This window comes from Copadichromis virginalis, unplaced genomic scaffold (assembly GCF_057382275.1).
Source record: "Copadichromis virginalis isolate Kocher_CV1m ecotype Utaka unplaced genomic scaffold, C_Virginalis_male_GT1.1 unmapped_scaffold_1, whole genome shotgun sequence".
Lineage (NCBI taxonomy): Eukaryota > Metazoa > Chordata > Actinopteri > Cichliformes > Cichlidae > Copadichromis > Copadichromis virginalis.
The window spans coordinates 3,151,673-3,176,674 of record NW_028188589.1 but is presented as its reverse complement, the minus strand read 5'-3'; the positions used below and the strand labels follow the sequence as shown (position 1 = coordinate 3,176,674).

At 42.4% G+C, this 25,002-nt stretch overlaps 1 protein-coding gene and 1 long non-coding RNA gene across 2 annotated transcripts in view; one reads left to right on the top strand and one right to left on the bottom strand.

The window, feature by feature from the left end:
* Positions 1-6,822: 6,822 nt before the first annotated feature.
* LOC146679556 (NACHT, LRR and PYD domains-containing protein 3-like) overlaps positions 6,823-25,002 on the bottom strand; it is a 44,919-nt gene continuing 26,739 nt past the window's right edge. The window contains exons 7-9 of the mRNA XM_085450359.1: positions 13,404-13,580; positions 11,191-11,370; positions 6,823-6,856 (exon numbers count right to left, since the gene is read on the bottom strand). Coding sequence (XP_085306485.1) covers positions 6,823-6,856; positions 11,191-11,370; positions 13,404-13,580 — 391 coding nt within the window. The remainder of the gene's footprint in view (positions 6,857-11,190; positions 11,371-13,403; positions 13,581-25,002) is intronic.
* Positions 18,520-19,787, top strand: LOC146679557 (uncharacterized). The gene is made up of 2 exons (XR_014918644.1): positions 18,520-19,073; positions 19,159-19,787. It is a non-coding gene; the product is annotated as an uncharacterized LOC146679557 (long non-coding RNA).

The window sequence follows — 25,002 nt, the reverse complement described above, 5'->3', positions numbered from 1 at the left end:
TTGCAAGAAAAAGAAGCAGAAATGACGTTCTCTACGCGTTGAGACGTTCCCCGTCCGTCGGCTAAACGCTTGATTGAAACTTCAATGCGACAGTGACACCAAGTAGAATTATAAATGTCACATAGCCCCAAACATGTCTTTTTCAAAGCCTGCGGTGAAGAGAAAGGTTGGTGATGAGCACCGACAATTTCAGGAAAAGTGGGAAATGCAATATTTCTTTGTTGAGCACAGGGGCACCCCGACCTGTCTTATTTGCACAGAGAAAGTTGCGCTGCACAAGGAATACAATTTTAAGCGTCATTACACAACTAGACATGCTGAGCTGGATGCAGAATACCAGGGAGACGAGAGAGCGAACCGGGTTGCCAGTCTTAAAACAGATCTACTGAGGCAGCAAGATTTCTCCAAGAAAGCAACCAAAGAGAATAATGCAGCAGTCGGAGCCACGTGGTTAGTGAGATGATTGCTAAAGCAGGGAAGCCATTCACAGAAGGTGCATTTGTCTAAAAGTGCATATTGCAGGCTGCAAATATAGTCTGTCCGGGAAAGAAAGGTCAGTTTAGCAACATCAGCCTTTCTGCCAACACCGCAGCAGATCGCATTTCTGACCTGTCAAGTGACATTTATGACCAACTGTGTGAGAAAGCCAAATGTTTCAGTGTATACTCAGTCGCTCTTGATGAGACCACAGACATCACCGACACTGCCCAGCTCCCAATGTATGTCCGTGGTGTTGATGACAGTTTTGAAGTGATGGAGGAGCTGCTCACAGTAATTCCAATGCATGGCCAGACCACCGCTCAGCAGATATTTACAAGCTGTGTGATGCCATTGAGAATGTTGGTTTGCCATGGAAGAGGTTTGTTGGAATAACAACAGATGGAGCGCCATCAATGACAGGGAGGAAACATGGACTGGTGGCACAAAACAAACTGGAAGAGGAAGGCGTGGAGGAGGCCATTGCTCTGCACTGCATCATCCATCAGCAGGTCCTTTGCAGCAAATGCCTGAAGTTTGACAATGTGATGTCTATTGTTGTGAAATGCATCAACCAAATCAGATCCAGGGGCTTAAAGCACCGAAGGTTCTGTGCTTTTTTAGAGGAAATGGAGTCAGAATATGGGGATGTGCTCGACTTCACTGAGGTACGTTGGCTCAGCAGGGGAAATGTATTAAAGAGACTTTTTGAGTTGAGAGCAGAAGTGAAGCCTTCATGGAGAAGGATGGAGTTAGTGTTCCTGTGCTAACTGATCCCAAATGGCTCATGGACTCAGCTTTTCTTGTTGATATGACACATGAGCTTAATGTACTGAACAAGACGTTACAAGGCCAGGGGCAACTTGTCAGTGCTGCCTATGACAACGTGAGAGCATTCTCCACAAAACTGGCGCTCTGGAAAGCTCAGCTCTCTCAGACAAACCTTTGCCATTTCCCAGCATGCAAGGCACTCGTGGATGCAGGCACACCATTCAGTGCTGACGAGTATGTTGATGTCATTTTGAGGCTACAGGAGGAATTTGATCACAGATTTGCTGACTTCAAGACACACAGAGCCACCTTTCACATTTTTGCGGACCCCTTCTCCTTTGATGTGCAAGATGCCCCTTCTGTGCTTCAAATGGAGCTCATTGAGCTGCAGTGCAACTCTGAACTCAAATCAAAGTTCAGGGAGGTGAGTGGAAAAGCAGACAAGCTTGGACAATTTTTGAGAGACTTGAGCCCTAGTTTCCCTCGGCTTTCCCGAATGTTCAAGCGGACCATGTGCCTTTTTGGTAGCACATACTTGTGCCAAAAGCTCTTCTCCACTTTGAACTTCAATAAGTCCAAGTACAGGTCCAGACTTACGGATGATCATCTTCAAGACATACTGAGGGTCGCAACTGCTTCCTCCCTCAGGCCAAATCTGGCTCGGCTATGCGAGAGGAAACGCTGCCAGGTCTCTAGCAGCAAGGAGTAGGCAAGAGAAGCCATGTTCAGAAGAACAGTTCATTTTCTACAGTGTTCCACTCATGTTCAGAAGAAGGTTATAGAACTGTTAATACAGACATTTCAATCTAAATACAGCAGATATAGAAGACTGAAAGAAACACACAAGTTCACTGACTAAAAATATCTTATTATTATTTTATTTATGTATTACAGATTGATTAATTTTCTTATTAATTCTTAATTTGTTTATTCATTTTTCATATTTTGTGTTAAAAAATAAAAATAAAGAGATTTGAGAAGATTGGAATTTTTTAACCATGCCTTTCTTGTAGAAAACCTAATGTGGCCCAGCCTCACCCAGACTCTGCCTGCAGCGGCCCCCAGCTAAATTGAGTTTGAGACCCCTGTCCTACACCATAAATCAGTAAGAGAGGGTACGACCTCTCTCATGGCCCCAAGTGGTGTGTGCATGCCAGAGCACTCTGGAAGGCACACAGAGTCTTTACAGACTACTCAGGATCAAACCTCTATCATCATGCAATCAATTATACAACTCTAAGCATATATGAGTAAATATTTCTAAGCATCAATCAACAATATAAACCTTACAGCTGGTTTTAATAACAGAATTCATTTGTTTCTCAAATGAGAAAGAGCTATCGAGAAACACTCCTAAATCTTTAGTTCTGAACTTTTCCAGTGGGCCAAGGTCAACATTATTAGATAATGCTAATTCTTTTCCCTTACATTATAACAATGTGAGGAGTTAATGCTAAGTATACTGCCATTAGCGGCTAATTCTAATTAGGGGTGAATAATTATTAGTAGCTAATGCTAATATCGTTTTCTCTTCCCTTTTAACAATGTGAACAACTAGTGCTAGGTAGGCTGATGCTAGCAGCTAATGCTAATTTGACGTGAATTAGCATTATATTAGTGAGGAGTTAATGCTAAGTAGGCTGCCATTAGTGGCTAATGCTAATTTTAGATGAAAAAGCATTAGCAGCTAATGCTCATATTGTTTTCCTTTGCTTTGTAAGAACGACAGCAGCTAATGATATGAAGTCTACCATTATTAACAATTGTTAATTTGATGTAAATTAGCATTATCTGATCATGGTAACCCTTTTCCCCTGCATTATAACTATGTCAGGAGTTAATGCTAACTAGGCTTCCATTAGGGGCTAACTCTAATTAGGTGAATAATTATTAGCAGCTAATGCTAATATTGTTTTCCCTTCCCTTTTAACAATGTGAGCAGCTAATTCTAATTTGATGTGAATTAGCATTATATTAGTGAGCAGTTAATGCTAAGTAGGCTGCCATTATTAACTAATGCTACTTTGACGTGAATTAGCATTATGTGCTAATACTAATACTGTTTTCCCTTACTTTTTAACAATGTGAGCGGCTAATTCTAAGTACGCTCTTGTAAATAGCTAATTCTAATTTAGTGTGAATTAGCATTATTCAATAATGCTAACACTGTTTTCTCTTACTTATTAAAAATGATAGTAGCTAATACTAATACTCTTTTCCGTTGGGTAACAACGATGTGAGGAGTTAATGCTAAGTAGGCTGCTTTTAGAGGCTTATTCTAATTAGGGCTGAATAATTATTAGTAGCTAATGCTAATACCGTTTTCTCTTTCCTTATAACAATATGAGCAGCTAATGCTAATTTGATGTGAATTAGCATTATATTAGTGAGGAGTTAATGCTAAGTAGGCTACCATTAGCAGCTAAAGCTAATTTGAGGTGAATAAGCATTAGTAGCTAACGCTAATACCCTTTTCTCTTGTGTTATAATGATGTGAGACGTTAATGCTAAATAGGCTTCCATGAGTGACTCCTTTCCCTTGCATTATAAAGATGTGAACAGTTTATGCTAAGTAAGCTGCCATTAGCAGCTAATGCTAATACTGTTTTCCCTTTCTTTATACAACTTGAGCAGCTATTGCTAAGTAGGCCACTTTTCTCTGCTAAAGATTTCTGTGACCATGATAGAAACTCTGATAAGCTAATGCTGCTAAGCTAATGCTGTTTATGGGTCCTGTTAGAATCAATATTTCATTCTCATTCTGTTGTTTGAGAACAATAACAGAAAAATGTGCACTTCAGAACAAATTTATTGTGAATTCAGCTGTGAATGTACAGTTTGTCATTATTTAAGCTTCCATTTCCAAATGTTAGCTGACACTTTATTAGGTACACTGGTATCTATATCAGGTACACCTGTGACCTAAATGTTCCTGCAAACAGACTCCTTGGGGACCCCTACATAAATATCCATGAACTATCCAGCTAGACTAGTGTGTCTGACCCTGAAAATATTCCTGCATGTGTGATTGTTCATGTCTCATCTGCAGGAAACAAACAGGAAGTGAGTGAAAGACACGGGAAATGTTTCCAGCTCTTCCTCCTCTATCAGACATTCTCTCCATACCTGAGAGTGTCCAGCCTCCAGCCTGGATCCTTCAGTCCAGCCGACAGCAGCTTAATTCCTGAGAGACCTGGATGATTGTAGCTCAGGTCCAGCTCTCTCAGATGGGAGGGGTTGGAGCTCAGAGCTGAGGCCAGAGAAGTACAGCCTTCCTCTGTCATCAGACATCCTGACAGACTGCAAACACACAAAACAACAATCTATCTGTCAACAGTTGTTTTCTCTTTGTCACAATAACATCTATCCATTTACATCCATTCAATGTAACTTTATTTATAAGTGACAATACCCAACAGACAACAACAGTCATCTGAAGCTGTTTAACAGTGTAAGGTGACCGCCTCCACTGTGAGCAGCACTTGGTGATGGTGGGAAGAAGAACTCCCTTTGACACAAAGATCCTCCCAGTGAAAACAGGCTCCAGGAGGAGCATCTACCATGACTGGTTGCAGGGTGAGGGGAAAGAGAAGAGATGAGCTCAGAGAGACAAGAACAAAACAGAGAGACAAAAGTTAAGGACATGCAGTAGTGACATATAAAAGCATCAGGAGTGAAAAGTGGGGAGAAGAAAGCAGAGCATCATGGGAAGTCTACCAACAGCCTGAGCCTATAGCAGCATAACTAAGGGATGGTTCAGGGTCACCTGATCCAGCTCGAACTATAAGCTTTATCAAAAAGGAAAGTTTGAAGCTGATCTTCAAAGTAGAGAGGGTGTCTGTCTCCTGAACTCAAACTGGGAGCTGCTGCCACACCCAGTCCAACATAGCCAGGCTTTCTTTGCTGCTTTGACAAAACCTCAAATCCCAGTCAGAGATGATGAGCATCATCACAGTGATGATCATTTCTCTGTAACCCAGGCTTTCTGCTTCAGGATCTGTGCACGCTCACAGAACAAGGAGACCTTTAAACATCATTTCACTAAATGGATGGACTGAGCTCAGCCTACAGATGAACTGGTGCCAGAGATCATAAAGAACATCAAACAGTCAAATTCAACACTTTAATGGAAATATGAGATTAATGCTGCAGACAATCATGAAGCTGCTGAATTCATGAACATCAAGAATGCAGCGAGTGGTATAATAAAGATTTGACCTCAGTGTGCTCAGTGTTCCTGTCTATTCCTAACATATTCCTAACATGATAGCTGCACTTTAGAGCTCTAAAACTGGAACTGACACATGTTTAAACTCCACATGTTACTCAGTACATTCAGTTCTGACACTCGCCCACAGTCCAACAAAGGAAACATGGAGATCACATCAGTTTGTCATCAAAGTCTAATTATTAGGGCAACTTAACCTGTTATTATCTCGTTAACTCATTAACTGATTAACGTCAGCAATTATTTTAATCACAGTTTTTAAAATCATGATTATTGTGAAAGTGCTCACTGGCTCTGAATATAACAGCCATGGGTCACAGGAGGGATGTTGATCAGTGCTGGCTTGAAATGGGCGTCATTATGGGTCTCAGCCAATGGGAGCATTGAGGGTGGGCCTAATACTACTGCAGCGCTCACATGACCCAGGACAGAAAGAAAGGGGCAGGGACAGAAACATGGAGACAGGTACAGATCTTTGACATGTTCATTTTAAACTGTTCCAGGAGGCAGTGTTGATACAACTAAAGTTATCTGTTGTTGAAGAAGTCGGTCTGAGGAACGTTCTTAGGATCAACAAATGACGGCATGTATGAGCCTCAAGACGCAGCATCACAAGAAGAACACATGAGCTGTAGAAAAAGGAGAGACTGAGAAAGCCACGGTGTTACAACATGAAACAGCTGTTGGTCTCTCTGGAGACTACTGGGCGTGGCTGGGTAACCATGGTTACCTGGGAGTTACAGAAACGTGCAGAACATGTGATTCATGTTGCACAGCAGTGGGACATTTGAAATACAGTCAGCACACTCCATACAGATAGTGCATCAAATATGATGCTGCTGCCAGACGTCTGCCTTTGAACACGTCCCTGCATCACGCACAACACCAAGGTTGCCATGGCGATCACAGCTGACAGGGACAAAGCGCACAGCTGGAAGCCTGCAGGTATATTTAACATGATGTATTTCTCAGTGTCCTGTCGGTGTGTGAGAGACAAACAGCCTCTGTATGTGTGTGTAAATACAGCATGAATATGTAGAGGACATGTTTGTGGATATAAGTAAATGAAAGCTCTGCGTCATTTGAATCTTCTTGTTTCTGTTGCAGGTCTGTGACTGAACTTCTGGGAGGAGAAACGTTGGTTTCATGCTCTGTGATTCTGTGTTTTGTCATCTCTCTCAGGTGATGGACAGCTCAGATGATGACCCCGCCTACGTGGTCAAATTCAAGTCTACATTCAGAACAGACCTGGAGACACGCAAGCAAAATGCCAACATTGTATATGTGAAAACTGCTGCTGGAGCCAGATTCAAGGAGCTCAAGTGTTTACCCAGATCTTACTGAACTCACTGCAGGAACAGAGGGTTGTTGGAGGGAAACCTGTGGAAGCAACAACATCCGAGCCACCAGAGAAGAAGTTGGCCCTGTTGGTGCTTCATCAGAGTGTGAACAGGAGGAAGACTCAGCTGAGAACAGTGTGGTGGATACAGAGCAGAGCCCACCATCAGTACAGAGGCCTGTCCATTACAGTGCTGCTCCAACATGCAGCACATGTACTTGGCCACAGCTGCAACATCTGTACCTGTGAAAGCTTCTTCTCTGTTGCTGCTCATATTGTGCAGAAGAAGAGAGTTTCTTTATCATCAGAAAATGTCAATGAGCTTGTGAGTCTTAGCAGCTGGCTCGGTGCAGAGGAGGAAGAACATGTCAAGTCAGAGGAAGATAAATGCAGTTCATGTTGTCAACTCAACCTGGACTGTTGAAAGAGTTTTTCTTTGTCTGGTTTCTGACTGAGATTCTCCAAAGGAAATCCAGCACAAACACACACTTCACACACTCAAAGTCCTGCACAGTAAATGAGCTGATGAGCGTTTGTGCTGCTGCCTGATAACAGAACAATAGTTCTGCTGCTTCCTGTTCTGGAAACACACATTTATAAATGTTCACTTGCTGTTGATCAAAGGTATGTTGGTGGCTCTGGACGCTGAGGGAACTTTGTAAAAAACTAGATCAAATGTTAACGTCCTGGCAGAGGCAAAGAACTTTGATTTGATATTTGATTAGATTCATGTTTCAGCTCAGACTGACAGAAATATTTGAACTGCTGCTGTGTTAAAGGGAACACTGCTGTTAGAAAGCACCTGATCTGTTTCTGCACACTGAATGTTGCACTTCTCATACTGCAGTACTATTACAATAAGTACACAATGCACTACTGATGAGCAAACCATGTGGCCAAACACTTTAAGAGACAGACTGGGATCATACCATTATGTGAAAGAGGACGGAAATGTCCCATAGACAGCAAGGGTAGTGGTAGAGACCAGTACACAGAGAAATGGGAGCTGTACTGAAATGCAAGCGTGTCAGGAAAGAGTGAAAAGGCAAAATGAGCAGCATCTGGCTGCATTTCAGTGATATTGGAGACCACAAAGCTGAGTGCAACATTTATACAGGAGATATACAGGAGATGCTGAGAGTAGAACTGATAAAATTAGGAGCTGGCTAAAGTGAGACCCATTTTTATTTCCACCCATTTTCCACTGTGGAGGACAAAAGGTTTCAAACTGGTCCAGGTCTTAAACCTCACGTGTTCTTCCTAATAGCAGTAAATGGATAAAAATAAGGCTTTTATGAAAACACTGAATAAAACTTGCTGCCTTTAAAAAGACTAAATGTACAGTTCAGTATTGAATACTACATAAAATAAACTATATATAAAGTGTGTCTGAATGGCAGAGATGCAGAAATATGTGCATGTAGCACAGAGCCACGGCTCAGTGTCTGAATGAGTCTCACAGACCTGAATGTGCTGTTGAAGCCATTTATAATTATAACGTAATTCTTTACTCGTTTGATCTGCTCCTTACCACAAGCCACCAGACGTAGAAGGTTTTGGACTTTTAACTATATTTTCTGAAGTTTTACAACTTTTCTTACTGTTAAAAACCTCGTTATGGCCATTCATGCTGTACAAAGTAATTAGACATGTGTGGTATCTACAGAAACGTCAGAATCTCAGCTAAAAGTTCACAAAACCATCTCAACAACCACCAAACAGCTGAAACAGCAGGTGAACAGATCACACAAAAAAGATGTAAACACAAATCCCCCTGATCATCTGTTTTTTAAACATGAAGCGTCGTTTTGGACGTTCATTTACTGCTGGTTCAGTGAATTTTGGTTGGACAGTGATGAAACCTGCAGCCTCAGAATCTGTGAGAAGTCTGCTTTCAGCACGCAACAGCATTGTTGTGTTGTGTGGATCCACCTCTGCAAACTCTTCACTGTTTCACCATCATGTTTCTACTTAGACAATAACAAAGGAAGCAGTTCCCAGGAACTACTTCCTGTCTTGTTAACATAAGAGTATGTTGCCCTTCAAAACACCTCCACTTCTCCTCTTATTAGAGGACTGCCTTATTATTAATCTGCTAATTCTGTCAGTTGATGAAAGAAAAATGCTTGATCTCACCTGAGAGTTTCCAGTGTACAGTGTGGACTCTTCAGTCCTTCAGACAGAAGCTTCACGCCTGAATCCTTCAGGTTATTGTTACTCAGGTCCAGCTGTCTCAGATTAGAGGTCTGAGAGCTGAGACCTGAGGCCAGAGCTTCACAGCTTCTCTCTGACAGGTCACAGTGACTCAGTCTGAAAAATAACAGATAAACAATTACAAAAATAAAACACTTATGTTGAAGCGTAATGAGATACTATTATATTTAGCAATATTTCATCTTGTTTTGTCAGGAAACTGAGCACTGATGCAGAGCAACATGTGGAGAGAATCAGAGGAGAAGAAGTGAAGAGAGAACAGCAGTAAAACAACACTGAATTGTTCAGTGTGCTTTTGATATCAACAGAATGTGTCAAATTTCTTTATTTTGTATTTGTTTTAGTAGAATTGATGATTATCACTTAGATAACAACCACAGGCCAGGTCTAAATTGCACTTTGGTGACACTTACACCCAGAAATATTTCAGAAACGTGGACAATTTGTGCTCCATTGTATTCAGTATTGAACAAACTGAGTACCGATGACCACTTAATATTTTTGATATTTTATTTGAGTTGTTCCACCTGATCTGTGTTAACTAGAATAAACATTTAAAAGCTAAAGCTATGATCACATATGTACTTACAGAGCTTTGTTGGAGGCTTTGACCACTGGCAGCAGCCTCAGTAGAGCCTTTTTAAAGGCTCATGTTCTCACTTAGATCATTTATTTCTACTTACATTTCATTCTGGGAAAAATGGGGATTACTTTGGAAACAGGAAGTATTTTCCCCAATAAGCAGCCCTGGATTAGTAAATCACTCCAACATGTTCTCAGTCAGAAGAAGCTGTCTTGTTATGAGGGAGAGAAGAAAAGCAGCTAAAATCAGGTGTAAAAGTAAAGCAGAGGATGAGCTGAATAAAGGACACTCAAGGCTGGCTTGGAAAGGAATGAAGTCCATGTTGGGGATGCAGAACAAGGAGCAAAGATGAATGTGATGCTGAATCAGCAGAAGACTTGGACTCATTTGATTCCAGCTTTGATATCATTGATTTCAATGAAGAGCTTTGTGATTGTAGCAAAGGGCTGGTAGCTCTGAGAGTCCCACTGATGAGGTGTTTGTGAAGATTCGCAGTCATCTAAAGAGCTTAGAAAAAAAGGCATCTGGACTTCTTTAAGTTCTTTGAAGACGTTTCACCTTTCACCTCTCATCCAAGAAGCTTCTTTATTTCTAGTGTCAAATGGTGGAGAGTCCCAGATTAGCCTGTGTACAAACAGACTTCAGCCATATGAGAGTGAGTGTGAGTGAATGAGAGCACACACAGGACACTCTGATCTCTGAATGTGTGTGACGCAGTGAAAAAGAGGATTGTACTGGATATACTGTGACTGACAAACAGAGTTTAAAGAGAAAGGTGTTTGGATTAAAATGGATTATGCTAAAGTGAACGTGCTAATGAAATCTGAACTGACTGAAATGTGAAGTGAAGATAATTCAGATGTAAAAGACAGAGAAACTGATAATAAGGTGGGGCTGGAGTTCAGTGAAGGGCATGTAAACACCTGATTGGTTGAGTAGATATCAGATCGACAGTTTCACAGTTTTCCCTGTGGATTATAACTTTAAGAAGATGTGACATTCATCAAGGAATCCTGCTCTCCGGATTATTTCCATGAACACTGAGCTGGATCACATCTACAGTGCTGGAAGTGCCCGTCTCACCACCAACCTCTCTGTGCACATTCACTTTTCAACCCTTTGTGAGACACTAAACGTGTAAATCTGAGTATTTATCTATGTTAGTGCAAACACCTCTAATAGGTTGGTTTAGTCTTTCCAAGTCATATCTTCCCTTAGATCTGCGGTCCAGGCTCCTAAAATCATCCTAGTTTAACAAGCACTACAATCTAGAGGAGAACTGCACTAACAGGTGTGACTGATGAGATCTGACCTGCAAGGATACTCATGTTTATGTATATCAGGACAAGCAGGGAAGACCTGGACATCAACCCTGTCAGGCTGCCTGAGTCCTCTCACCCACATCAGCTCAGAACTCTGCATTATCTACTGAGTCAGACTCAGAGGATCAGGGATCAGAAGTTCTACAAAGAGTAGAACCAGACTTCCTGTATAGAGGTGTGTGGGCCTACTGATCCACAGTGTCAGCACAACTTTCACATCATATTCATCTCAGCACAACTAAAACATGTGACTGACCTCAGAGTTTTAAATCGACATCGTGGATTCTCCAGAAGAACACACAGCTGCTTCACTCCTGAATCCTGCAGGTTGTTGTAGGTTCCACTCAGGTCCAGCACTCTGGGATACGAGGGGTTGGACTTCAGCGCTGCTGCCAGATAATCACAGCTGATCTCTGACAAACCACAGTCCATCAATCTGTATAAAGAATGAAAGATGTAAGTTTATTAGACAAAGTGTGAGCTTGAAATCATTCAGTGTTTCATCATCTGTTCAGAGCTGAAGAAGGTTCAGAATGTAGAAGTTTAGAAAATGGAAACTCCAAACAGCCGAAGCCAACAGGAAGCAGCTTCAAACAAACACAACAAGAGAAAAAAACTCTGATGTTTCACATTAAAGTCGTACATTTATCATAAAAACAGGACAAAGACTTGAAAAAGTCGTGTTTTTCCTTCCAGGAACCACATGGCTTCACTTTTAAAGGTGAAGTGTGAAAGAAATGGACATATTTGAAGTCCAACACCTTTTTCCAGTCACATTATTAAAGCAGACAAACTACAAGCTCATTTTCATTCCAACAAGTCATCTTCTGACCTGGACTAACAACACTGGTCTCTATGTGCAGCTGGCTGTGAGACCAGTGCTCAGGGAGCGTCTACAAAGTGCAACAGTGAAAGAACATCACACACTCATTTGAGGAAATATGATGAAATGTTGTGTATTAGCAGCAAGTTATTGAATCATTTTCCTCAGAAACCAAACAAAATGATTGACAAACATGTTTTTACAAACTCAGTGTTGGACTTGGATCAGCAGGATAAGCTGATGTTTAAAGGCATTTGAGTCTCGCTGTATGAGAGTCCAGTTATTACTCAATATTTATGGATGATGTTCTTTCAGTGTTGCACTTTGTAGACGCTCCCTGAGCCTCACAGCCAGCTGCACATGGACCAGCTGACATTACCCAGCATTAGAGGCGGCTGTAAAAAAATGGATTTTCCTATTTAAATGGTTTTAATTTGAATAAAGCGATGTTGATTCATTCAATCCTGAATCGATTTTTCATATAAATGTATTTTGCCAGAATCTCAGGTTAAAGCTCCCAAAAGTATTTCAACAACAAGCAAACAGATAAAACAGTAAATGAGAGCAGCTAAACACACAAAGATGGAAACACAGAGCGTGGATCGTTCACGCGACGGCACATACACGGACACGCCGCCGGGGCTGAAAGTGGACAGCTCACAGATCCTGAAGCTGCAGGTTTCATCTGTCTCCAACCAAAACTGAGTGAACCAGCAGCAAAAGAAGATCCAAACTCTGCTTTACGTTTGATGAACATCGTCATGAATTCTCTCTGACTTTGACGTTTACTTCCTGCACAGCTCTCTCTCTCTCAGTGTACTTCAAGAACAGTTTACCTTCAAAAATCTGTTTCCTGCATTATTCACTGCTTATTACGCACCAGTCTGCTGTTGTGTTCACTGCTGTCGGCCTCCGAAAACAAAGCCTCAATTCTGCTGTTCAATACTGAAGAAATTTAAACCTTTTAAAATGATGACAGATTACAAACTCTCAGCTGTGTCTGTAATCAAACCTCTGTAACTTTGCTTCACTTCAGCAGCATCAGGTCATGTTCACATGTTGATTCATGGTTTGCTTCAGTTTTTGATCGACTGCAGAATATTTTGAAGGTTATCTGCTATAAAAAGCCAGAACAGGAAAATCTGCTTCATGTGTTTCTGTTTGATCCTCAGTGACTTTGACACAAAGGCCTCTGCTGTGATGATCACACCTCTGATCAAGTCTCACAGTGTCAGCTTTGTTTTTATACATATGGATATGTGCTGATAAATGATCAGAATTATAATATTTCCCACTGTCTGCTGTGTGCCGTGACCTTTGACCTGCTAAAGACAGTCAGCTGTGGATTATTCATTGTTGTGTCTGATACTTAGGACTGTGAGGAAGAAGCTACACAGTTAATCAGGGTCCCCTCTCTCTGAATCAGGAAAGGTGTGGGCCGCGGGCCATACGTTGAGTCTCACTGTTTGAAATGTGAACATTGTTCTGCTGCAGTCAATGGACTAAACCAGAGAAGAAGAAAACAGACTTTACCATGAAGATCCTCAGTGTGGATCAGTATAATATCAGCCTGATGTCTGCAGTTTAGTGTTAGCACAACTTTCACATCATATTCATCTCAGCACAACTAAAACATGCTGACTGACCTCAGAGTTTCAAGTCCACATCCTGGACTCTCCAGGAAACCACACAGATGCTTCACTCCTGGATCCTGCAGGTTGTTATTGTTACTCAGGTCCAGCTCTCTCAGATGGGAGGGGTTGGACTTCAGCGCTGCTGCCAGATAATCACAGCTGATCTTTGACAAACCACAGCTCTCCAATCTGTATAAAGAATGAAAGATGTAAGTTTATTAGACAAAGTGTGAGCTTGAAATCATTCAGTGTTTCATCATCTGTTCAGAGCTGAAGAAGGTTCAGAATGTAGAAGTTTAGAAAATGGAAACTCCAAACAGCTGAAGCCAACAGGAAGCAGCTTCAAACAAACAAGAGAAAAAAAATGAATTTTTCACATTGAAGTCGTACATTTATCATAAAGTTGTCAAGTTTTGCCGTGTGAAATAAAAAAAACTGAACAGGAATCCTCAGAGTTGAACCCTCTGCACAGAGGTTCAGGTTCCTCTTCAGGTCCCAAAGTGCAGAACAACAAGGTTTCAAACAGCTTCGTTCCAGCAGCATCAGCCACAGAAATGCAGAGATAATTCTTTGGATCTCTTGGTTGTGTTGTATGATGCTGTGTTTGCATATCTGGTGTCTGTGTTGCTTTGTGAGGACGGATCATTTACTGCAGCTCCAGATAAACAGAGCTGGACCTGAACCTGGTAGCTTCACTTAGAAGACACTTGTGACGGGAACGTCAGGTCAAAAAAGTGCCCCTCCGACAGACAAACCCATCTGTTCTCTGATTGGATAGTTACATTTGTGATTGACATGACATTGACCAATCAGATGAAAGGAAGAAAAATAGGGTCAAAATTCGTACTTGTAACTTGCAGGGTTTTTTTTTTGGCTAAGTCCACACACAAATCTTTTTTCAGACACACACAAATCTTTTTTTTACACACACACAAATCTTTTTTACACATACAAATTTTTTTCACGCACACACAAATTCTTTTTACACATACAAATCCTGATTTACAAGTACAAAATATTTATGACCACATTTTGAGCCCATACAAATGTTCTGCAGACGAGTCCATGCGCTCACAACAAAGCTCAGTGTGGACGACGCTGTGCACGCTCCAATGCTGATTGGTTAGAAAGTGGGCGGGAACAGGGAAGAGAGCGACAGCAGTGTTCAGCACAAACACGAAGGATCAAAGAAGAAGAACATGACAAGCTCAGATGGAGGCTGCAGTGGACACTTTTCATTGTTTTAACATTCGCTTTCACTTCAGCTTCACCAACAACAGCACAAGCAGAGCAGCCCACTGACTGAGTGGCCGTGACGGCGCCCCCTGGTGACTGTAAACCACTACAACATGTAGACGGCCGTCTGCTGCTCATTTCTTTGCCACCATCACAGGAGCTCTTTATCATGTTCTACACTCTCATTGGTTCTTTGTGTGCTTGTTTTTTACAACAGTAGTCATTGTGATTGTTCAAAGAAGACAGTCAGCTGTGACTAAATGTAGCTCCTACAGCAGTGATTGGAATAACTACTGAAGCTAATCCAGTATCAAAGCTCAGGAATCAGCAGCTCCCACCTCGTTTTCTTTGAACAACTATTTTTAGCTGCTGTGTTTTTGTGTTTCTGCGGACCTCAGACATCCTGCTGCTCTGGAGAACTGAAGCTCTAAAGGCTTCAGCCTTTATCTCCAAGAAACAAAGCTGATCATGGAGAGCCAGCAGGTCAGCTGATCTGTGGACAGCACCAGCATCTTTAAGTAAGTCTGAGAGGTGAGCAGTCTTTGGAAGCCTTTACTGTCTGATAGTCTCAGAGCAGGATTTGGATCATTATTTGGCTTTTCTTCTATTATTATGTTTAGTTTCTGCTTCACAGATATTCTCTGAGATGTTCTCTGAAATGTTTCCCACTGTTGGACAAACTTTCACAGTTTCTTCATAAAGGAGATCTCCTGTGCAGTCCATCTGTGATAATATGTTAAACACTGAATTATGATTCATATCTGAATGTACTGACTGTTAATTATTGATGAGAACATAATCAGTAAAAATAAATATGTTTGAGTTTGGCTTTGATGAATCAGAATAAAAGTAATAAAATAATGATTTTAGAGACAGGCCTAACTCAGGCCAGCTGACAGCCTGTGTACAAACAGACTTCAGCCATATGAGAGTGAGTGTGAGTGAATGAGAGCACACACAGGACACTCTGATCTCTGAATGTGTGTGACGCAGTGAAAAAGAGGATTGTACTGGATATACTGTGACTGACAAACAGAGTTTAAAGAGAAAGGTGTTTGGATTAAAATGGATTATGCTAAAGTGAACGTGCTAATGAAATCTGAACTGACTGAAATGTGAAGTGAAGATAATTCAGATGTAAAAGAGACAGAAACTGATAATAAGGTGGGGCTGGAGATCAGTGAATCAGAATCAGAATACTTTATTGATCCCTGGGGGAAATTATTTTTTGTTACAGTGCTCCATTTTAAAACAACATTAAGACAAGACAGACAATACACTAACTAAGAATAGTACAATATATACATATATATACATACATACATACATAAGTCACTCATAAATAAATATTTGGAAAAGAAACATGTGTAGTTGTAGTAGCAAACAGTGTGTTAAGTGGATGCGTTGTACAGGGAGCCACAGGCAGGAATGATTTCCTGTGTCGTTCAGTGGTGCTTTTTGGTAATCTCAGTCTCTCACTGAACGAGCTCCTGTGACTGACCAGCATGTCATGGAGTGGGTGGGAGGGGTTATCCAACATTGTCTTTATCTTGGACAGCATCCGCCTCTCCGACACCACCTTGAGGGAGTCCAGCTCCGTCCCAACAACATTGCTGGCCTTACGGATTAGTTTATTAAGTCTGTTGGCATCTGCGACCCTCAGCCTGCTCCCCCAGCATGCAACAGCATAGAGGATCGCACTGGCCACAACAGACTCATAGAAAATCCTCAGCATTTTCTGGCAGATGTTGAAGGACCTCAGTCGCCTCAAGAAATAGAGACGACTCTGGCCCTTCCTGTAAAGTGCTGTGGTGTTTTTAGCCCAGTCCAGTTTATTGTCAATGTGTACTCCAAGGTATTTATAGTCCTCCACAATGTCAACACTGACCCCCTGGATTGAAACAGGGGTCAAGTGTTTCCTGGTCTTCCTGAAGTCCACGATCAGTTCCTTGGTCTTTGCCACGTTGAGCTGCAGATGATTCTGCTCACACCACGTGACAAAGGAGTCGACCACAGCCCGGTACTCTGTCTCATCATCCCTGCTGATGCATCCAACCACCGCAGAGTCATCAGAGAACTTCTGAAGATTGCAGGTCTCTGTGCAGTGGCTGAAGTCTGTGGTGTAGAGGGTGAAGAGGAAGGGGGAGAGGACAGTCCCCTGTGGTGCCCCTGTGTTGCTGATCACCTTGTCAGACACACACTGTGGGAGACGTACATATTGTGGTCTTCCTGTCAGGTAATCAACAATCCAGGACACCAGAGAAGCATCCACCTGCATCGCTGCTAACTTATCACCCAGGAGGGTCGGCCTGATGGTGTTGAAAGCACTGGAAAAGTCAAAAAACATGACCCTCACAGTGCTCGCCGGCTGGTCCAGATGGGTGTAGACACGATTGAGCAGGTAGATGATGGCGTCCTCAGTTCCGAGACGAGGCTGATAAGCGAACTGAAGGGGATCCAGATGTGGTCTTACTATGGGTCGCAGCTGGTCCAGGATGAGCCTTTCCAGGGTCTTCATGATGTGGGAGGTCAATGCCACGGGCCTGTAATCCTGGGGGCCACTGGGACGAGGCGTCTTTGGTACAGGGACGAGGCATGATGTCTTCCACATCACCGGGACCCTCTGCAGACTCAGACTCAGCATAAACAGTTTATGAAAGACTCCACACAGCTGGGGGGCACAGGTCTTGAGGACAAGGGGACTCACTCCGTCTGGTCCAGCAGACTTGCCTGAGTGAAGTCTCCTCATTTGCATCTCAACCTGGTATTGAGTGAAGGTGATGGGTGGGGGAGGGGTGTCAGGAATCTCACAGGAGGCAACATGTGAAGAGAGAGGCTGGCACAGTGGTGTGGCTCTGGATTCCAGGCTGACTACAGGTGAGGTTGTGGGGGTGGGAGCAGACACTGTGGTGTCGAATCTATTGAAAAACAGATTCAACTCATTGGCTCTATTCTCACCTCCCTCAGCTCCCCTGCTGTTGGTTGGCCTGAATCCAGTGATGGTCTTCATGCCCCTCCACACCTCTCTCATGCTGTTCTGCTGGAGTTTCCACTCCAGCTTCCTCCTGTAATTGTCCTTAGCCTCTCTGATCTTGTCCTTTAGTAACACCTGGGTCTTCCTCACCTCCTCTTTGTTGCCCCCTCTGAAAGCCCTGAAGGGCATGTAAACACCTGATTGGTTGAGTAGATATCAGATCGACGGTTTCACAGTTTTCCCTGTGGATTATAACTTTAAGAAGATGTGACATTCATCAAGGAATCCTGCTCTCCAGATTATTTCCACGAACACTGAGCTGGATCACATCTACAGTGCTGGAAGTGCCCGTCTCACCACCAACCTCTCTGTGCACATTCACTTTTCAACCCTTTGTGAGACACTAAAGGTGTAGATCTGAGGATTAATCTGTGTTAGTGCGAACACCTCTAATAGGTTGGTTTAGTCTTTCCAAGTCATATCTTCCCTTAGATCTGCGGTCCAGGCTCCTAAAATCATCCTAGTTTAACAAGCACTACAATCTAGAGGAGAACTGCACTAACAGGTGTGACTGATGAGATCTGACCTGCAAGGATACTCATGTTTATGTATATCAGGACAAGCAGGGAAGACCTGGGCCCTGTTTCAGGAAGCCGGTTTAGTGGAAAAACTGAGTAAGTATACCCTGAGTTAACGAAAACTCTGGGTTTTCGGTTTCACAAAGCGAATTCAGATGAAGCCTATGACGACACACTCCGTGAAGCTAACCTGCCCCCTAGCAGGTTTACTACAACTAACCCTGACTGTCTCCGCCCCTTTGTCGGAAACCTGACAGTAGGAAGTGTCGGACATGGCGTGCCCCTTCCTTGAAGAGCCAGTATATGTTGAAGCCCAAATTCTCCGCAGAGCTCACCGCCGGGAGAGAGTGATCAGAGCGCGTTTGGACATTTTATCATTTCCTGATGATTTTCTGTGTGAACGTTACCGTTTCTCAGCACAATCTATAATTTATTTGGATAACATCCTCAGGCCATATATTACGCATGTGACACATCGCGGACATGCTCTCAGTTCATTACATATTATTTGTATTGCACTTCGGTTTCTTGCAAACGGGAGCTTTCTGTATAATATTGGTGACGCTGAGCACGTTTCCAAGGCTACCGTCTGTCGGGCAGTCAGGAATGTTACAGTTGCACTGAAACGTCTCCTGTACTCGTTTGTGGTGTTCCCCGGTCATAGACCCACAAGATTCATCAAAGAGGGATGCCACAAAATTGCAGGTATCAGGATGACCAAAACTTAATGTATGATGTGGTGATACTTGAACTACTACTTAAATTGTACATTTATTTTCACGGTTCCCAGGCGTGATTGGCTGTATAGATGGCACTCACATTCCAATCATTGCTCCTTCAGTAAATGAAGGAGACTATGTGAACAGGAAGTCTTTCCACAGCATTAATGTACAGGTACATAGTTCCCTGTAGCATTTCAGACTAACAAATTATTTCATTATAGTAATGGATGCTAATTTGTGTTCTCTGCACTGTGAAGATCATATGTGATGCTGCCAACATTATCACAAATGTGGAAGCCAAGCGGCCAGGCTCTGTCCATGACTCACAAATATTCCGTGAATGTACACTGAGCACAAAATTTGGACATGGTGAGTTGAGAATACTTTAAAATATATAAAGACCAATTGCTTCAGGGACATTTGAACTGAAGTGTATCCTTCTGTCTTAGGAGAGTTCACTGGCTACTTGCTTGGTGATAGGGGGTATCCATGTTTACCCTATTTGCTTACCCCTTACCCTGACCCTGAACCGGGCCCACAGCAGCGATATAATCTGGCTAATTGCAGGACAAGAGCCAGAGTTGAAATGACTATCGGAATGCTTAAGGCCCGGTTCCAGTGCCTGCAAAGACTCAGGGTCACCCCAGAAAGGGCATGTGACATTATTGTGGCATGTGTGATTCTTCACAACATTGCCACAATTAGAGGAGAACACTGTCCTTCTGAACCAAACATCAGCAGTGATCCAAACCATGAACATCCTGACCCTCCCACGGACATACAAGATGGAAGCGCAGTCAGAGACACCATATGTCACAATCATTTCTTTTGACCCATCACCTCAACATGTTGAAAGAAGAATAAACAGATTTTTTGTTCAACTGGCTTTATTGGTCGCCAGTGTTTCCTGTACACAAAGTATTAAAAGATGTAAACCTCATAAAGTGTCTCTGTTGCTTCCTCCTCTGTAACAGCTGTCAATGTTTCTTCATTATTTTCCTGTAGTAAAGAAATAAACAACATTGCTGTTCTACTGTACACTCATATAATCTGTGGAGTATTACTCACAACTGCATGTTGGTCTGGCTCAACAGGAGGCTGCACCAGATGCAGTACACCATCATCATCAGTACACTTATAACTTACAAGGGACCAAATGGCAATTAACAAACATACCAATCACCTTACACTTCATTGTCATTATGCTCTCAAAGACAACCAAGGCTGAGGGAAGGCAAAATCAGTAGGAAAATAACTTCACTACAAAATAATCCATTATGGTAAAGAGTTTATCAAATGAATGAGCAGCACTGCAAAGGTGACTGTGAAGAAAGGATGTATGCACATCATGTATTATTTTGAATTTACCCCCTATGTAGGCACTTGTGTCTTGCGGGGTTATTGACTCAGAGGATGTCCCCGCAGAGATGCCTTCGGCCACAGGGCGCCCACTGTTTTGGCTGAGGGCCAACTGCTCAGCCTCTGTGAGTGGTGGTGGTGGAGGACCCCCACCTGTTTTTCGGGCCTCCGCTTTTTTTCTGTTGGCTATAACGGGTCACATTTGAGCATACAGAGTAAGCAAATATGTACTTGTAATGTGCTCAGATAATTTCAATAAGTGCTTACAGAAAGAAAATTAATGTAGCCTCTAACTGCAATTGATTTACATGGGACAAACAGACCAAGCACTATGGCTCATAATACAATTACACCTTACCTGTTTGGACTATATTTTTATATTTCATTTTTACTTGCTGCCAGGAACGTTTGGGGCCTGTTGGGTTGCACCTGCGCTCACATCACATCACAAAATAAAATGTATAAAATAACAAATAAAATAACATGTGATAAAATAACGTGTTAAATGGGTGGAAATCCCTCGATCAATGTTTATATTAACACTCACGCATTGACTCTGTCGGCTATGTTTTGCCATGCATGCTCCCTGTCTTTTGCAGCTGTGGCTGTGTTACTTTTTTCCGCGGAATTTGCATGTTATCGGCATATGCTGCCATCAGAATTTCGGCCTCAAGCGCTGTAAGATACATTGACCGCGCCTTCTTTCCCTCCGTCTCCATGGTGACTCGCTTAATCTGTGCTCCACTGATCAGGGCTTTATGTATCCTCGTCCGCGCGCTTCACTTGGGGTTAAAGCAACTCCGCGTTGACTGAACTACTTGTTATCAGCCTTTCTGAAACCGAATATTCCGAGTTGGACAGTTCGGGGTTACTCAACCCTGCGTATCGTTTTTCACTCTGAGTTTTCTAAACCGGCTTCCTGAAACAGGGCCCAGAACAAGACGTTACAAGGCCAGGGGCAACTTGTCAGTGCTGCCTATGACAACGTGAGAGCATTCTCCACAAAACTGGCGCTCTGGAAAGCTCAGCTCTCTCAGACAAACCTTTGCCATTTCCCAGCATGCAAGGCACTCGTGGATGCAGGCACACCATTCAGTGCTGACGAGTATGTTGATGTCATTTTGAGGCTACAGGAGGAATTTGATCACAGGTTTGCTGACTTCAAGACACACAGAGCCACCTTTCACATTTTTGCGGACCCCGTCTCCTTTGATGTGCAAGATGCCCCTTCTGTGCTTCAAATGGAGCTCATTGAGCTGCAGTGCAACTCTGAACTCAAAGCAAAGTTCAGGGAGGTGAGTGGAAAAGCAGACAAGCTTGGACAATTTTTGAGAGACTTGAGCCCTAGTTTCCCTCGGCTTTCCCGAATGTTCAAGTGGACCATGTGCCTTTTTGGTAGCACATACTTGTGCCAAAAGCTCTTCTCCACTTTGAACTTCAATAAGTCCAAGTACAGGTCCAGACTTACGGATGATCATCTTCAAGACATACTGAGGGTCGCAACTGCTTCCTCCCTCAGGCCAAATCTGGCTCGGCTATGCGAGAGGAAACGCTGCCAGGTCTCTAGCAGCAAGGAGTAGGCAAGAGAAGCCATGTTCAGAAGAACAGTTCATTTTCTACAGTGTTCCATTCATGTTCAGAAGAAGGTTATAGAACTGTTAATACAGACATTTCAATCTAAATACAGCAGATATAGAAGACTGAAAGAAACACACAAGTTCACTGACTAAAAATATCTTATTATTATTTTATTTATGTTTTACAGATTGATTTATTTTCTTATTAATTGTTAATTTGTTTATTTATTTTTCATATTTTGTGTTAAAAAATAAAAATAAAGAGATTTGAGAGGATTGGAATTTTTTAACCATGCCTTTCTTGTGGAAAACCTAATGCGGCCCAGCCTCACCCAGACTCTGCCTGCAGCGGCCCCCAGCTAAATTGAGTTTGAGACCCCTGTCCTACACCATAAATCAGTAAGAGAGGGTACGACCTCTCTCATGGCCCCAAGTGGTGTGTGCATGCCAGAGCACTCTGGAAGGCACACAGAGTCTTTACAGACTACTCAGGATCAAACCTCTATCATCATCCAATCGATTATACAACTCTAAGCATATATGAGTAAATTAGCGTGAATTAGCATTATATTAGTGAGGAGTTAATGCTAAGTAGGCTGCCATTAGTGGCTAATGCTAATTTTAGATGAAAAAGCATTAGCAGCTAATGCTCATATTGTTTTCCTTTGCTTTGTAAGAATGACAGCAGCTAATGATACGAAGTCTACCATTATTAACTATTGTTAATTTGATGTAAATTAGCATTATCCGATAATGGTAACCCTTTTCCCCTGCATTATATTGATGTCAGGAGTTAATGCTAACTAGGCTGCCATTAGGGGCTAACTCTAATTAGGTGAATAATTATTAGCAGCTAATGCTAATATTGTTTTCCCTTCCCTTTTAACAATGTGAGCAGCTAATTCTAATTTGAGGTGAATTAGCATTATATTAGTGAGCAGTTAATGCTAAGTAGGCTGCCATTATTAACTAATGCTACTTTGACGTGAATTAGCATTATGTGCTAATGCTAATACTGTTTTCTCTTGCTTTATACAACTTGAGCAGCTATTGCTAAGTAGGCCACTTTGCTCTGCTAAAGATTTCTGTGACCATGATAGAAACTCTGATAAGCTAATGCTGCTAAGCTAATGCTGTTTATGGGCCCTGTTAGAATCAATATTTCATTCTCATTCTGTTGTTTGAGAACAATAACAGAAAAATGTGCACTTGAGAACAAATTTATTGTGAATTCAGCTGTGAATGTACAGTTTGTCATTATTTAAGCTTCCATTTCCAAATGTTAGCTGACACTTTATTAGGTACACTGGTATCTATATCAGGTACACCTGTGACCTAAATGTTCCTGCAAACAGACTCCTTGGAGACCCCTACACAAATATCCATGAACTATCCAGCTAGACTAGTGTGTCTGTCCCTGAAAATATTCCTGCATGTGTGATTGTTCATGTGTCATCTGCAGGAAACAAACAGGAAGTGAGTTATAGACACGGGAAATGTTTCCAGCTCTTCCTCCTCTATCAGATTTTCTCTCCATACCTGAGAGTGTCCAGTCTCCAGCCTGGATCCTTCAGTCCAGCCGACAGCAGCTTCATTCCTGAGGGACCTGGATGATTGTAGCTCAGGTCCAGCTCTCTCAGATGGGAGGGGTTGGAGCTCAGAGGTGAGGCCAGAGAAGTACAGCCTTCCTCTGTGATCAGACAGCCTGACAGACTGCAGACACACAAAACAACAATCCGTTTGTCAACAGTTGTTTTCTCTTTGTCACAATAACATCTATCCATCCATTGTAACTTTATTTATAAGTGACAATACCCAACAGACAACAACAGTCATCTGAAGCTGTTTAACAGTGTAAGGTAACCGCCTCCACTGTGAGCAGCACTTGGTGATGGTGGGAAGAAGAGCTCCCTTTGACACAAAGATCCTCCCAGTGAAAACAGGCTCCAGGAGGAGCATCTACCATGACTGGTTGCACCGTGAGGGGAAAGAGAAGAGGTGAGCTCAGAGAGACAAGAACAAAACAGAGAGACAAAAGTTAAGGACATGCAGTAGTGACATATAAAAGCATCAGGAGTGAAAAGAGGGGAGAAGAAAGCAGAGCATCATGGGAAGTCCACCAACAGCCTAAGCCTATAGCAGCATAACTAAGGGATGGTTCAGGGTCACCTGATCCAGCTCGAACTATAAGCTTTATCAAAAAGGAAAGTTTGAAGCTGATCTTCAAAGTAGAGAGGGCGTCTGTCTCCTGGACTCAAACTGGGAGCTGCTGCCACACCCAGTCCAACATAGCCAGGCTTTCTTTGCTGCTTTGACAAAACCTCAAATCCCAGTCAGAGATGGTGAGCATCATCACAGTGATGATCATTTCTCTGTAACCCAGGCTTTCTGCTTCAGGATCTGTGCACGCTCACAGAACAAGGAGACCTTTAAACATCATTTCACTAAATGGATGGACTGAGCTCAGCCTACAGATGAACTGGTGCCAGAGATCATAAAGAACATCAAACAGTCAAATTCAACACTTTAATGGAAATATGAGATTAATGCTGCAGACAATCATGAAGCTGCTGAATTCATGAACATCAAGAATGCAGCGAGTGGTAAAATAAAGATTTGACCTCAGTGTGCTCAGTGTTCCTGTCTATTCCTAACATATTCCTAACATGATAGCTGCACTTTAGAGCTCTAAAACTGGAACTGACACATATTTAAACTCCACATGTTACTCAGTACATTCAGTTCTGACACTCGCCCACAGTCCAACAAAGGAAACATGGAGATCACATCAGTTTGTCACCAAAGTCTAATTATTAGGGCAACTTAACCTGTTATTATCTCGTTAACTCATTAACTGATTAACGTCAGCAATTATTTTAATCACAGTTTTTAAAATCATGATTATTGTGAAAGTGCTCACTGGCTCTGAATATAACAGCCATGGGTCACAGGAGGGATGTTGATCAGTGCTGGCTTGAAATGGGCGTCATTATGGGTCTCAGCCAATGGGAGCATTGAGGGTGGGCCTAATACTACTGCAGCGCTCACATGACCCAGGACAGAGAGAAAGGGGCGGGGACAGAAACATGGAGACAGGTACAGATCTTTGACATGTTCATTTTAAACTGTTCCAGGAGGCAGTGTTGATACAACTAAAGTTATCTG